The sequence below is a fragment of the Acyrthosiphon pisum genome, chromosome A2 (genome assembly GCF_005508785.2).
Source record: "Acyrthosiphon pisum isolate AL4f chromosome A2, pea_aphid_22Mar2018_4r6ur, whole genome shotgun sequence".
Lineage (NCBI taxonomy): Eukaryota > Metazoa > Arthropoda > Insecta > Hemiptera > Aphididae > Acyrthosiphon > Acyrthosiphon pisum.
Window position 1 is genome coordinate 14,049,996 of NC_042495.1, and position 16,514 is coordinate 14,066,509.

General features: G+C 28.4%; 1 protein-coding gene across 1 annotated transcript; it reads right to left on the reverse strand.

The window, feature by feature from the left end:
• Positions 1 to 1,392: 1,392 nt before the first annotated feature.
• On the reverse strand, positions 1,393 to 16,040 carry LOC100575733. The gene is made up of 10 exons (XM_003244779.4): positions 15,326 to 16,040; positions 15,150 to 15,257; positions 14,887 to 15,063; positions 9,561 to 12,476; positions 9,325 to 9,502; positions 9,070 to 9,264; positions 8,751 to 8,914; positions 8,536 to 8,677; positions 5,611 to 5,946; positions 1,393 to 1,935 (listed from the first exon to the last, which is right to left on the reverse strand). Exons 2-10 carry the CDS (start codon positions 15,242 to 15,244, stop codon positions 1,417 to 1,419), a joined length of 4,722 nt encoding a protein of 1,573 aa, XP_003244827.1. The 5' UTR covers positions 15,245 to 15,257; positions 15,326 to 16,040; the 3' UTR covers positions 1,393 to 1,416.
• Between the last annotated feature and the right edge of the window lie 474 nt (positions 16,041 to 16,514).

Consider the following 16,514-nt stretch of genomic DNA (forward strand, 5'->3'; position numbering starts at 1 on the left):
TAATAATAGTTTTTATAGTAACTTAAATCTTATCATACTATATATTATGTATAAGCTAAAGCTGAATTAAAAAAATATATATAGGTGCATATTTGTTTTGAACTCAAGCATAATCAAAACAAAATACAAAGATATATCATATACACAATTATTATTTTTTTTTTAACTATTTAACTTAAACATAATATGATAATATTCTTCTGTTTAGGATATTGAGATTAAAAAACAAAATAATTTACAATTAGTCACAAAAATAAAATCAATAAATTTAACACTTTCAATGATGAGATTGCACATTTTTTCTTAATTGCACAATTGTTGAATAATATTTTAAATTATCTTCAAAACAGCTACTAGTTCATATAAAATAACAATTATTTATACTATCTTTGGAATATGGACGGACAAGGCGCAGGATAACTTAAAAATTAAATATTTACAAAAGAATTATTATTAAAATACAAACATAAATCAGTGTACTAATAAATACGGGACTCTGTGCTTAAATAACTATTAAATACAAAAATAAATAATAAACAATAATAAATATAGTTAACATTAAATGAAAAATTTTAGAATTTAAATCTTAAATGGCACAATGACTAGTTCACATTATAAAATAAAAGTACTGTATTAATATATTGAAAATTTTACAGTTAAAAACACAGAAATGCAGCATTAGGACTTTATTATATTAATATAAAATTGTTTAAAATATTGCATAACAAAAAAAAATTAATTAACAAGAAAAAATAATATATCTATATAATATGTTTAAAAAACAATTTTTATACAACTAATTAGATCAAATAATTTATATTTAAAATGTATATATTTTTATGTCTAAACGAGGTTAGTATAAGTTTACAATTAATAAATTGTTATAATTATTTATGAAAGTTTATCGAAACATCATAAAAAATAGTTAGACAGTATTATAACTATTACAATGTATGTATTTATATATTGCACAGAAACACTGTTTACTTCAGACAGATGAAAAATTACATATTATATACAATATTAAACATATCTAAACAATAATAATTATTATGAGCAAAAATATTATAATGTGAAAAAAATGAAAACAAGTAAACATAAATATATAGATTTGTAGTTTAATTTTTATGATTAAAAATAATATTACTCATAAATGTACGTTAGTACAATTTATAAGTAATTGGGCATTTATTTTGGTAGTGATAGAATACTACAAATACTACAACTTAATATTAGTATTAAAAATTTCCATTTCTAGTAAAATTAATAAAGGACAAGTATCTCAATCCGGTTTGAAATGGAAAAAAATTACACCTTTAGTAATTAAAACTATAATATATACCTAATATTAAATATGCAATATGAACCGTCATTTTATAATTTTTTTTTTTAATGCGTGATTGATCAAACACAGAATCAACTAGTAATATCTTTACTATGTATAACAGTAGGTTCATCTTTACAAAATGTACCTGATCTAGAACCTATAGTGGGATGTCCATTTGGCAACAATTTTGTTTTAGGAATAATAGTTTGTCTTTTAACCCCATTCATAATTTTCTCGTTTGAGGTTTTTTTAATACTTGTATTATTTTGTATAGGTTTTCTAGTTGTTTTGGGTGTTTGTTTTATTGAAATGGACGATGCACGATTGTTAGAAGGTAGAGGATCAGTTTTAGGTAACATAGTTCTAGGTTTTGGTTTAGGAGTAGACAGAGATAATTCAGATGATGTTTTAGTTTTCAAGCCACTGTCTATTCTATTAGTAGACAACCTGGAACTTGCCATAGTGCTCCTAACATTAGGTGATGAAATCAAAGATGTTGATGATGACATAATGCGACGGCCACGAGGTAAATCTTTATGAACAGACAACACCTTTGGAGGTGTAGGTGTAGTAAGTTGTGGTTTTGGTTCCATATAACGTGATTTTACCTGAAAGTTTTTTTTTTTAAATTATTATAAAATGTTACATAGATATAGTTTAACACATTGGAGACGATCATTTTTTAAGGCTTTGTTACGTTGAGGACGAGTGCCGTGTCTAACACGGTCATAGTTTTTTAGTATCGGAGACGACGTTATTTTTATATATTGCAACGTTGAGGACGCTTATCGTGTTTAAAACGGGCAATATTTTTGCGTCTAAAAAACGAACACCGTGTTTTACAAGAAATCGGTTAAGTATATCGATATTTAATTTATATTCAATTATAATATAAATTGTATTAAAATATCGAAAATACCAACAATTGTTCCGATATTTTTTTCGATTATATTATATTATAGTCCAAAAATTATAGTAAATAATTATGTTGTTGACATTCCCCCATCGACCAATGATTGCCAACGCTGTCTTGGGTGTCAAATTATATGATTTAATAAATTGTTGTTGGCTGGTTCTATTCGTTTTCTTTGTTTATAATAAATTATTCGTATTATTTATTAATATATGAATTAATAATAATACTTGACATAATTCACCATGGATCGCATTAATGACGATGAAATCGTTAATTTATTAATGGATGAATTTGCGGAGAACAGTGGTTCTGAACTTGATGACAATGATTTCGGTTAGTAACTAAAAAAATTGTAATAAAAAATATCATTTTTGCAAATACCTACTATTTATTAATTATTATTTTTTAGATGAAGATGTAACGGACGAGTTGAATAAAACTTATACTAATTTGAATCCTGTTATACCCGAATTTTATAACTACGTTGATGCTTTTGATCAACAAAATCTTGAACTACATAATGGTAATTTTTTATTAAATAACTGTTTATTTAAAGACAGTAGTTTATTTTTTTTTGTTTAAATTGGTAGAGAAAATTATTTAAAATTATTATTTACCATTTAGTAATTACATTTTTATTTTTTAAATAATATTATTAGATGTTATGGAATACGATGAAATATTGGCTACTCCGCTTAATGAGGAACGGCCTACTACTGATGCAGAAACTTGGGGATTTGAAAGTGATGAGGAAGATGAAGGTTGTCAAATGCATGTCCCAGCAATTCTTAGGTTACCTGTGAGTCACAGAAGACAAGGTGCTCTTCCGAAATGGCGACCAAAAAATTCAAAACCCAAACCACATATATTTACTGGAAATCAGCACGTCACAGATGAAGTAAAGGAGAACTCCACTGAACTAGAGTGTTTTCAATTATACTTCCCACAATTTATTGTAAAACTAATTAAAAAAGAAATAAACAGGTATGCGTTTTCGGTAATTCGTTCCCTAAAAAGACGAAATATTTTTAAAAAAAATTCAGTTTGGCATAAGTGGAAACCCTTAAATATTTCAGAAGTGTATAAATTTTTTTCCATAATATTACACATGAGTTTGGTTGAAAAACCGCACATTAAAGATTATTGGTCAACTAATCCTGTATTGCAAACAACGTACGCTTCTAAACTTATGAAAAGGGATAGGTTTATAAGTATTTTTTCAATGTTACACATAGCAAATAACGACAAATATGTTCGGAAAGGTCAACCTGGGTATGACAGCTTATATAAAATTAGGTCGTATGTAAATTTTTTAAATGATAAAATGTCAACATTATATTATCCTAGGCAAAATATAACTGTTGACGAAGGGGTGTGTCCTTTTCGCGGAAGAGTACATTTTAGGGTGTATATGAAAAATAAACCCGAAAAATATGGGATGAAATTATATATTGCTTCTGACCCTCTAACAGGATACACATTAAGTTTTGAAATATATTCTGGGAAAGGACAAGAAAAATATTCGATTATACCCTTATACAGTCGCTTATTGAAACAGTATTCTGACAAAGGCCATACTATTTATATGCATAGGTTTTATACTAGTCCTATGGTATTAGAGTATCTTTGGGATAATAAAACGAACGGTGTAGGAACGGTGATGGCAAATCGTAAAGGACTTCCAAAAGATACAGTAGTTAACGTCAAATTAAAAAAAGGGGAAATGGCTTTTGGTAGGAACGGCCCACAAATTTGCATCAAGTGGAAAGACACTAGAGACGTTCTTGTTATGTCAACATGTCATTCGGCTGACATGGCACCTGTGACTGTCAAAGCTAGGGGAGGTCCAATACAAAAATTTAAGCCCGTGGCCATCATCGATTATAATAAATATAAAACGGGGGTGGACCACGGTGATCAGATGATCACCTACTACCCCTTCTAACGTAAAACTTTAAAGTGGTGGAAAAAAATGTTTTTTTATTTATTTAAAATTAGTGTGGTCAATAGTTTTATAATATATAAGCATTATGCCTCACAAAATAAAAATCCCTGTTTGAAAATGTTTATGCTCAATCTCTGTCAACAAATGGCCGAGAAAGGAGGTGAAATAATTGAGACTGACACGGGATAAGAGCAAAATAATGTTGATAGGCTTACTGGTAGACATTTTATAAAAAAAATTCCACCTACACCAAAGAAAGCTAACCCTCGTAGAACGTGCAAAGTGTGCTCAAAAAAAATTAAAATTGGAAAATTAGATCGTTGTAAAAAAGAAACGTCATACTATTGTCCAATTTGTGATGTGCCGCTTTGCATTGATAATTGTTTTGAAATTTACCACACAAAAAAACAATATTGGTAAAAATATATAAATTATTATTATATTGTACCTATCATTTAAAAAGGTAATAACCTATATTATATTATGTTTATTGTTTTCTTTTAATATTTTATTAATATTGATAAAAATATATTAATCATTATTATATTGTATTAACTTAAAAAGATAATAAGTAATAACCTATATTATATCATGTTCATTGTTTTTTTCTTATTAGTTTTTACGTAATTTTTTTTTTTACGTATTTATGTAGATACTGTTAAACATATTTATTAAAATGTGTTCATTTATTATTTGTCAATATATAATTATTATAAAGGAAAAAATGTTAATTTTAAAAAAGGTGATCATTTATGTTTATTGATATTTTAATTATTAAAATTTTTGTATACGAAGAATATGAAATGTGTATCGTATTATTTTTTATATGATTACAAAGTTATAAACATAACATACATCGCGTGCTTACAGAAAAATAATATTACCAAAACGAAACAATAATACCATTATTTTTTTAGTCCTTTACTCCTACTATAAAAAAAAAGTATTGTAGCTAGTATTATAGCTTAAAACTCGTATATTTTATAAAAATACGACAAGATAAAATAAAATAATTATCTCGGTCAACTTTTTATTTTGACCATTGGAAATGTCGTAATAAGCTGTACTATACATATATCGTGTTTTAGATAATCATATTTATTTTTAGACCTATTTTTAGATCAACACTCAGAGAGTTCGATAAAAAAAAAAAGAAGTTAATCGGATTATTCGATAGCGAGTAAATAATATGGAAAACATGAGAAAATAGCCCGTCCACACAACAAATAATTGGCGGGAAATGTTCGTCCATATACATTAAACACACGTACCGCGTTAAACGCGGCATTCGTCTCCAACGTATTACCATTGTAAAAATTCTAGAGTCTCACGTATCTTACAACCGTGGCCGTGTCTAACACGGTACTCGTCTCCAATGTGTTAATAAAATGTATAATACAAGGTTTAAAATTTTTTTCATACCTCAGCAAATTTTCCCGGTGTTTTACTTTTAGTTAATGGAGTATTTTCAACTGCAGTTTTTAGTTTAACTTTATTTTCTGGTATTTTATTTAACGTTCTGGTACTAGTTGTCATTTTTTTACCAGGGCTTGATGTTATTAAAGTTCCATTTGCTGCTAACTCAATTCCAGGTAAGCCCAACTCAATAGCAATTCTTTTAGCAAGGGCTTCGGACATTCGATAATCATTTGGAAGACTACCCATTGCTTGTCTTTCTCTACCATTCTTGAAGTCAGAAGCTAAACCTTTAACTATCAACTCCATAATAGCATTCACTAAAATGTCTCCTTGTGTATGCTAAAAATGTATAATGAAAAATATTATTAAATATATATTTTTTTTAAAAATTGATTATTGAAAAGCTATATAAAATAACCTAAAAGATTTTAAATAAATAATAGTTAAAATTTTTAAATATTGCCCGTGAGACACGCTTATGATTATGGGAACAGTATGTTTTCAGACCCTGCTAGGTGAGTATGTAATTTTAATTGTTGTATTAACATGTTGTTATTATGATGTGCATTTGTAGGTTCCCGGGACAACGGTTGAAAAATTAGCCTTGGGAATACAATTTTTACTAAGTTATAAAGTTTTAACCACAGACTAAGATATAATGGTCTGAAATTAACATGATCGGTGGAGGTCGAGGGATGACCACCAAAAGGGGTTCCTCACACTAGGGACCCAATGTTTTCAGCACTACCGGTGGTTTATTTGGCTTCACATTTTGTGTCTTAGTCCTTATTTTAGTTTTATACAGATGGCGTTGAAAACCCTGGGACCCATTGCGTCCCACGCACTTGGCTCTTATACATGCATTGTGGCCACTGATAAGCTGTTCGTTTCAGTCCATTATATCTTAGACTGTGGTTTTAACCAAATATAAATAGGTACAGGTCTAAAACTATATTCAATCATAACCAATAACAATCTTACAATAAACAAAAATATATTATTATTTAGTTTATTTTTTTTGCTGGACAGATGGTGCGAATGTTGTATTTTTTCCATCCAGATTTTCAGTTTCTGGTGGATTTTTACAAAATTTTATTTCATACAAACCTTGCTTTGACAATTACGAACAGAACAAAAATAAAATTATTAAAATCAGTCGAGCCGTTTTTGAGTTTTAGCAAGACTAACGGACGGCTATATATTTTTATATATAAAGATAAGTAATCTTCACTCTTTATTCCAAAAAAATATTAAATTAGTGAACATCTTAAATACTTGGCCTACCTTATATTTAATTATCAAAGACCAAAGTTACATTGATTATTTACTTTTAAAGGACATCACAACACTAAAAACAAGTTTGCATAGATTTAAAGTATGTCATTATGTTAGACATAGATATGGTACTATGGTCTCACACTTTAACACTAATTTTTCAATGAGATACAGGGGTTTGAAAATATGTGTGTAACGACTCAGTGGCAGCGGGAACTTTTTCGACAGTGAGGCAAGAAAGTGTTAGTTGCAGCACACACGACCCACCCATTTAATTTGCATAGAGCCGTGGTGCTACGCCCCCCACACCCCCTATTGTAATAATTTCATATCAAATTTACCTTTCTAAAAATTCATCTTACGGGTGCTACAATAAAAATAAATTTTATTAATTATATAAAATATACTGCTTTACTAACTAATCATTGAATGTACAATAAGCTGCTGAGCACCCTTTCAATTAAAAACTATTTATATATTTATTTATTTATTTGATACATTGTGTCACTCAATATTTTTCAGAACTGACAATCTATTATAGGTACCTACCCAGTACCCACCTACCACCCCTTTTAGCTGTGAGACAATTGTCTCATGAAAACCCTCTTGCGCCGCCGTTGTGTGACGTCATAGAGCCGAAGTCGGAACGGCGGCGTATATTTTACATGTAAAAGTGTCTAGATTAACACAACAATTTCAATTATTAAAGATTATAATTTTCTTATGTAACCTTAAGGGCCAGTTGCACTGTCTACGGTTAAACTTCGATTAAGCTTAATCAGCTGATAACAGATATTTAACCGGCCAAATTAGGCCGATTAAACTCCGGTTAACTTTAATCAGAGACGGTGCAACTGGCCATAAGTGTTTTTTTGTGTTTGTGACACTGGTGTGATTATTATTTTAACATACTTTCTAGTTTTTTTCATAGTAGATAAAACTATCATAGTAAATTTCCTAAAATGTAGTTTATGTGATAACACAGCGCGAATCGCAAACTCAATAATTTTACTTAATTATAATTCATGATATGTATACAATAACAAGATATACTAAATTTTAAATCACACTATCATCTTAAGCATGTAAATATACTTCGGATCATGAAAAAAAATAATCCTTTAATGCTATTGTAAGTTTTTTAAATTATTGTGTAAATCAAACTACTTTTAAATATAAAACATGGGCGGTTGCTCACTCGTCGGCTCTATAACGTCAAGCAGCTATTCATAAACTCTCATTATTTCATTGAATAATAATTTTTTTAACTTCGGATTTTTACCAAAACGATTTTCATTTTTTTCACCACTATAATACACCAATTAACTAAAATTTAAAAAAAAATAATTTAGTGTTGTGATGTTCCTTAAACAAGCATAATCTACTTATCTATCTTATCTAACTTATCTAATTAACTTATCAAATTTACGACCTACATACATTATGATTTTATGAACACTAATGAGATAATTACAGAACAAAATATATTGTAAAAGGTACACATATATTCTGACTGAGTCTGACATAATTTATATTTAATCAATGGTAAAAAAAAATCTTTAATAATGTCATTATAAGTTACCTAAATTATACTTAGTGATTAATTTTAAAATTATCTAACCAGTTTTTAAAATAGTTAACTTGAAATTTTACCCAAAAATTATTTGATGATGATTTGTTCAAGTGATCATAAGCTTGTCTTATTTGATTTCTATTTGCACAATTACAAGACGCCAACAAATGTGTAGCAAAGCTATCAGCAAATAAGTTTTCACTTTCGAGTATTTGTTTAAAACTATCAAGAAATATATTATATTAGGTATACAATTTATATTTAACATGTTTATGATTTATTATAACCAACTTACTATTTTGATGTTATAGTAGGATAAAAATGTTTTGCCAAATATTTTATGACGCTATTTGAAAGGTCCGTAGTTAAGTCTATTACTTCTTTAGTCCATTCATCATTTGGTAAAGATTTTTTTATCTTTTCACAGCCTTCTGTTACACTCAATACATCATTTAGATCCTATACAAATTAAAAACAGATTAATACAATACATAAAAAATATAGTAGTTGTATTGTGGTCAACAAAAACTGCAATTTATTCAAATTAATATAAATTTAAGCAATACAGTCAAAAATTACATTTGTGTTGACCAAACATAGTAAAAATATATTACATCAATGTGGGCAACTTTATGTCTGAAACATTTGACTTTTAAATCCTGTGGCAGTGACACAAAGTGGTGTGTTGGCCAGACTACTGAAAAATTGTCATTTATCCATACTATACAAGACAAATAAAGATCATCGAGTCCATAAGCAACACTTAATGTCAAGCACTCAAGAATGCCAATAGTACAACGGTCGCAAACCTAATAATATTAATTATAAATTAAAGGTTAACATCAAAAACTAGAAATTAGCATATTAACCTCTTTAAAAAAATGACAATATTCTGCTGCTAAGTATAACATTATGTTATCTTTTAATCCTTCAAGACATAACATATCAGCCAATTTGGATAATTCAGCCACATTTTTAATCTCAGAGAAATCGCATTCACCACTATAGATGTATCGTAATGTTAAATGAACGGTATTGTAAGAAAACCTAAAATAAAAAAAATTAATGAATGTATAAAAATAATTTCAAACAGATATTTTTTTACCCTTTCAAATATAAAACATTCCCAGCACTTTGTACCCATCCACCACTGAACATGGCAGCAAAATATTGGCATCTTGAAGTTAACACACATTTATGGGCTTTAATTCGTCTTCCATTAACATCAATAGTTGTATCTGCACCAATTTCTTCTAAAAACATACGAAGTAAATCTTGCCCAAGACCAGTTTTAATTTCTTCTCTACTGTCAAGAGCATGAGGTGGTTTGGAGAGTAATATACGTTCCACTTCAATACTTTTTAAATATGGAAACATTCGTTTTAAACATCTACCTAACTCTGTGTTTTTTAAATCTCGTCTCAATGACTCAGATTTTGACTCACTCTTATTTAAACTACTGATAATTTCTTGAGAAGGCGCTTTATCCATATCAGATAGACGGACAAAAGAATCAACTAAACCAATTCCACTGTCTTTTGCACCATTTACAGTAATTGCTACATTACATTCTAAAGTATCAAAGGAATCTGAAGGTTTATTGAAGTCATTTGATCCTGTTTCTATATGACTCTGAGTCATCCTGGCATCAAAGTGATTTTCTTCAGATAAATTTACACTATGAGTTCTATGATGAGTTTTATGAACAACTGTACTGTCAACATTCCAAGAATTTCTTTGAGATTTAAGTCTAGAGCTCTGAGGTAATGATCTTCGTTTGACTAGGGTAGGTGTATCATTTTCAATAAACATAAATACACTTTGTTTCTTACACGAATCAGAAATGTCAGCAGAAGAGTTTTCTACAGTTGATGTCATTCGACTTGGAGGAGGAGTTACTGTATTTTCACAATCTTTACTTTTGGCACACGTCTCTTCGCTATGCATTCTAACAAACCGATCTGCAAGTGTTTGAGGTTTACGATGTTTAATACCTTTAGATGACGATTCACTAGATTCAGAATCTTCGTTAAAATCAATAAACATGGAGAATATTTTTTCTTTACTATTAGCAATCGTACTAGAATCTAAAGACTTTGTGAGATTTTCAAAACGTTTAGGTTTATTTTTTGGTTTACCTTGATTAAAATCAATAAAAAATGAGCTTGAGTTCTTACGTTCACTATTTTCTTCAGTGATAGATGATTTTTCCACATCAATGTCAGGAATATAGGCGTTAGCTGATATAACAGGTGAACATTCCATGTATTTTCTAGATAAACGTGGACTTCTATTATCTTTTATTGGTGTTGCTTCTAAAGGTACAAATTCTAGCTTATTAGAAACAATAGGCTTTTCTTCCAGACCAAATACATCATCTTCATTTAAAGAATCAGGAGAATTCATTCCTTTGGTATTCTCTAAAATTTCAAGATGTAAACTAAGAGTACTATCAGACTCACCAGAACTTTTCAGCTTTTCTAAATGTTGGTTAGTTGAATTGTTCTGACTATTGTTATCTTCACATATAAAATTGAATGTAGCATTATCACTAACTGTACTTAATATACTAGGTATAACATCACTACACTGTTTCATATTAGTAGATATAGTACTTTCAGAGGAAGTTACAATACTATCAATATTATTTGAATAACTAAATACTTCCTTTCTAATATTTTCTTCAGGTTTGAAATCAATTTGATTATAGGCCTCATTATGTCCAGAGTTTTCTTCTTTAGTAGTATCAGTATCAAATTTTGATATATTATTCTCTTTTTTATCATTATTTAAATTTGTTGGTACATTGTCTTCTTCCTTGCCACAATCATTGTAATTATTTGACTGTGGTAATAATGTAATTGTATCAAATTGAGATATTGTATGTGTTGTTGGTAATAAATCTAAATCAATGTCATTATTATTTATATATATTTTGCTATTTGATAGAGTTGAATTGGATGAACTACTAAGTTGTTCTGAATGAAAAGGAGATCTACTAATTCCGTTTACAACAGTGAATGTTTTATAATCATTTGAGGTTTCAGGTTCAAAAGATACACTATTTACAACTATATCTGTTTGAGATTCACTGCCATCATCAATTATTATATTTTCATTTATTACAGTAAATGTCTGAAAATTATTTGATTCACTTTTTAATGGATCTTGGTCACTTGTATTAATACCATTCTCAAAATGATTAAATTTACAAAAAATATCTCCAGTTTCATTATTTTTTTTAATCACAGTAAAAGTTTCAAAACTATGTGGCGATAAGACATCTAAATCATCATCAGTTTCTTGAATCATTCTATTAGTGTTATCATTCGGTAAAATGTTTTCCTCGTTCAAACTCTTGTTTAACAAACTATCAACCCTTGATAAATCAGGTTTACAGCCTTTGGTATTACTCATCACAATTTCAATGGGCGTTGGGTTTGTTTTATTTTTTGGACCATGAATCGATGAATCTAATATATTGTTACATCCAATCGCAAGTTCTAGATTTGAAAAACTATTTATGTCAGCATTTGGTTTTTTTATAAAATCATGTTGAAACTCACAGCTAAGATTATTTGATATTCTAACTTTGTTGCCAATATCTGATCCATCAATTTTAAAGCTTAGTGGAGATTTTTCATCTATAAAACTCTCTTCATTAGTTAACACAGTTGACTCTTGACAAGAGCTACTTAATTGAGATTTAATTTGGCGAGATTCAACTGAATTATTTGATTTAATGTCCATGCTGCCAAATGATGAATTACTAAAATTCGCCTGGTTTAAAATGACTGATTCTATGTCATCATATGCACACTGTTCAAAATCGCTGAACTCACTTGAAGAAAGATCATCATACTGTGCTAGTGAATAATATAATGGATTTATATCACACGAGATTCGTTTAGGTTCATATAAATCAATGGATGGACGCTTCTTTATTTTTGGATGATCAGTATTAATTGATTTAATCAATTTTTTTTCTGGTCCACTAACATCGTTCTCAGAGTAAACACACCTACAAAATAAATAGTTAAGTACAAAATAAATCAGTCTTAAATAAACATTTAGTATAAACATTTGGTATAAAAACAAATGATAATCATAAGAAGCAAATTGTATGTAAACATTGTAATTCTTAAAAAGGTGTGATTTGCTTTCCCATTGTCCTCAACCATAAGTAATTAATAATAATTATTATATCTAGTAGGCCATAATAAGATTGAAGAGAATTAAATTCTGTATATACACATGTTTATTAATTTTTTAATTGTTGTAACCAATATTAGTATTTTTAAAAAGCTTTGAAAAAATTGTATTTGTAATAAAAATACATCAAGTTACTTGATTAGGTATCAAACCAGTTTTAGTAGTTTTAATAAAATTGAAATTCACAGAGTTAAATTATACATATCAAAAATTATAACTTAATATAATTTTTACCATAAATAACGAATGATTATTAATTAAATTGTAAATATCTACCAATAAATACATTACTTATATTTATGTTAGTAGAATTAGATAATAAATTAAACCTAAGTTAATTCAGAAGGATGTCCAAGATCTGACACATCAAATTCCATTATTAATTTAGAATATATGAAATAATACAATTAGTTCATTTTTATGAGTAAGAGCATTTTATAATTTAAAGGTGACAGATGGTCAAAGTACAAAATCATGCAAAGGGGTACATGCGATATTTTTCGCGAAAGTGATATTTATACAGCCTATATCTTACCTAGGTATTTAAAATAGCTGTTTAACAATCTATATAAATATCGCTTGCACCCTTTTGAGATGAGTTTAATTCTTGATTTTATGTAGAATTCTGAAATAATTGATTATGAATCAATAAGATAAGTTTTGATTTCATAAGTTAGCAAAATATTTCTTTAAACATTATTTACTGTTTAGTCTCAATTAAATTTTGTTAACAATACCTAATTGTTTTTTAATATCAAATTCAGATACACTTTTAAATTCCGAAAAATTTAAATATTCAATAGCAAACACGCATGCAAATGTGCGTACATAACTATTCAAAATTCAAATTGATATAAAATATTTATTTTATATTTAGGGATGGGTTCTTAAAAAGTTCAAATCCTCAAACACCTTAAACTTAAAGTAATTCAAACAATTTGAAATTCAAAAAAATTTCTATTCAAACATTTCAAACAGTTGGAATAGTTTGATAATTGAATCAATTTTTCAGAAAATGTCCAGTATTAAAATTTGAAATAAAAGTTAATTTGATTTTAGAATATATTGTAATATTTGTGGATATCAGTAAGTATAGACGTACAGTGTAAATATTAAATAGATATAGATCCTCTGATTCAATTGTTTGATAAAATTTGTAATTTAATAATTTTAATTGATTGGTCAATTAAAACAAACTTGAAATTCCATCAAATTACTTAATGATGGAAAAGCTTAAATAATTTTTAAAATAAATAATAATAGACAAAAAAGTTTTAAATTATTTAAATAAAAATAAATTGTAATTGAGACATAGTTTATTGAATAATAATTGAAAAAAAAATTGTATTTCAGTCATATTTTGCAAATTATGTCTAATCACATACAAAATGTATTACCACACCTTTAATGCGCCTACACAAATGACATATTAATCCATAATAATAATTTAATAACCTAAATAATAACATACATTTATAAACTTAATTTCATTATTTAAATTTTAAAATTTAAATATAGTATTTACACTTGAACGGATTATTAACAAAAATGTTTTTATTTGTTGAAACAGGGAAATTTGGTAGGTATTTTAATGGATGATAAACAAAATTAATATAAGTTTTTATTTACTAAAAATCTCAATAAAAATAAATTAAATAATGATTTTATAATATTAAGCTTAGATAAAAACTAAACATTAAATGTTTATTACTAAGATTTACCTACCATATTTTTATTAATATATCACATATTATTATCATATATTACCTTAAGATAGACTTATGAAAATGCTAATTTCTGGAGCATAAAAACATTTTCGGAAGAGAGAGTGATGATTAAATAAAATATGAACGTCTGGGTAAAAAGAAAAAGATAACAAGAAATCAACAGGTGTAAGTTAATTATTTCTAATGAGAACTACAACTATGTGCTTCAGTGAAGATGAGCCAAGTGAAAGTTGGGTTATATCTTAGTCACCATGACAACTTGCATGTAATAAATGATAACACAACAACTAAATTGCAGTTACCTACATTATGTTAATTCTATTAATTGATGGTGTATACTTTATATAGTATAACTAGTAACTATTTATATATTGATTATGGTTTATGAGAAATAACTAAAATTTGATGGTCTTAAAAATATAGAACAATTCAGTTATCAGTAATTTACAGCATTGAATTAACTGATGTATGCTATAACAAATGACCACTTACTTGATAAAATCTGAAATGCGCTCTAATAAATGTATTGGTAAATTAGCAACATCAACTTTTTTAATAACTTCATAGTAAAATCGTGGACACCGGCAGCGTAATATGCATGTATGTGCACTAATAATAATTCCCTTTGATTTAATGTAAAAATCAAAGCCGTCCTTATCCGATAATGATCTGCAACAAAATTATACTTGTTAGTTTTTGTAAACGTAGCCAGTGATAAAGATGCATTATTATAAAAATATGTATATAGTACTCACGAAAGAATATCTTGATGAAGCTTGTAGTGATCAGCTTTCTTCTGTATCAAGCTTATCCTTTCAAACCACCCATTCACTGATTGATCACTATCCATCAGTCATCATTAACTGGACGAAAATTAAAAACATTGATTACACTGGCCAGTGTAAGAGTTATAATAAAATGCATCACTTACACAATACATTGACGGATATCTGGGAGCTAAAAATGTCCAGTGAAATGTGCACACGACTATAGACAACATAGCAGCAAAGTTCACATATTTTATTTGCTTATTATTATTTTGTTTCTTTTAATAGATGTACGGTATATGACAAACGATACAATCGGAAACGCGATTTGAATTTTGAATTTGAAAGGCGCACCAGAATAAATTATACATATTATTATTATTATTATTATTATTATTATTTGTGCCACCTCCACATTAAAATATTATATATAAGTATGTGATACATTAGGACCTGCTATCGCACTATCGGCCGTCCCACGGTGTGAAAAAAAATAATAATTATGTTGTTGTCCCCAGCTATTCAGCGGAACGCGAATTCTTTAAGCAACCAGATCGCACGAGACTCCTTGCAAAAGCCCGTCCGACATTCGCCACCACCAAAGTATCATATTCCAGTATAGGATGACGTGCATACAATTATTGTTCTTACGAAGGCTTACGCCATACACTAAAATACGCTACGGGCTATAGATCAATACGTTATCACAGTCGCCAGTCGGGGAAGTCCGTTCCGTGTCGTCTGCCGTTATAGCCTTCTGTGAATAATAATAATGTAGTTTCTAGTTTGTTCTTTATCAGTGAAACTGCGAAACAATAACAATACACTGGTGAGTGGTGGTAGCGACGTCCACAGGTGGCGCTAGCCAAACGTGCACTGTCCATAATATCGTGATTACAATATATTTACATCATCGCGGAATTATCACGATCCATAAATACCATACCTACACTATTACACTGATACCATAGGGCACAGACTATAACACGGTCTTAGAAGATATCTTCTAAGACCGTGGACTATAATATGAAAATATTTCATATATAGTATATACTTTAGGTACTTACACGATATAATATTGTCTATATACAATGTATCGCGTGTGGCGTTTGTGTTTGCAATAGGTAATAAGTATAGCTTGTGAGTAGTGACGCCTTGTGTTATTACAATATATTATTAATTTATTCGGGAGTCGTGACTCACGAATATCGTAAGTTTTTACCGTGTAAATGTGTAATATTATACATGTATTTTATGATAAATTAAAATTTGCTCCATGCTCCCCACCCCCCAAGGTTAGGTTGGGTACCTTATACGCGTTTAAGACAACAAACATATTTTATTAGAATACAT

Bases quoted from the DNA above. Each gene is read 5' to 3' on its own strand.
- LOC100575733 (XM_003244779.4), bottom strand. From the start codon at position 15,244: ATGGATAGTGATCAATCAGTGAATGGGTGGTTTGAAAGGATAAGCTTG. The intron at 12,477-14,886 runs GTAAGTGGTCAT...TTTATTTTGTAG, and splicing joins CGCATTTCAGATTTTATCAA to GTGTGTTTACTCTGAGAACG. The intron at 9,503-9,560 runs GTAAAAAAATAT...TTTTTATTTTAG, and splicing joins AATGTTTTATATTTGAAAGG to GTTTTCTTACAATACCGTTC.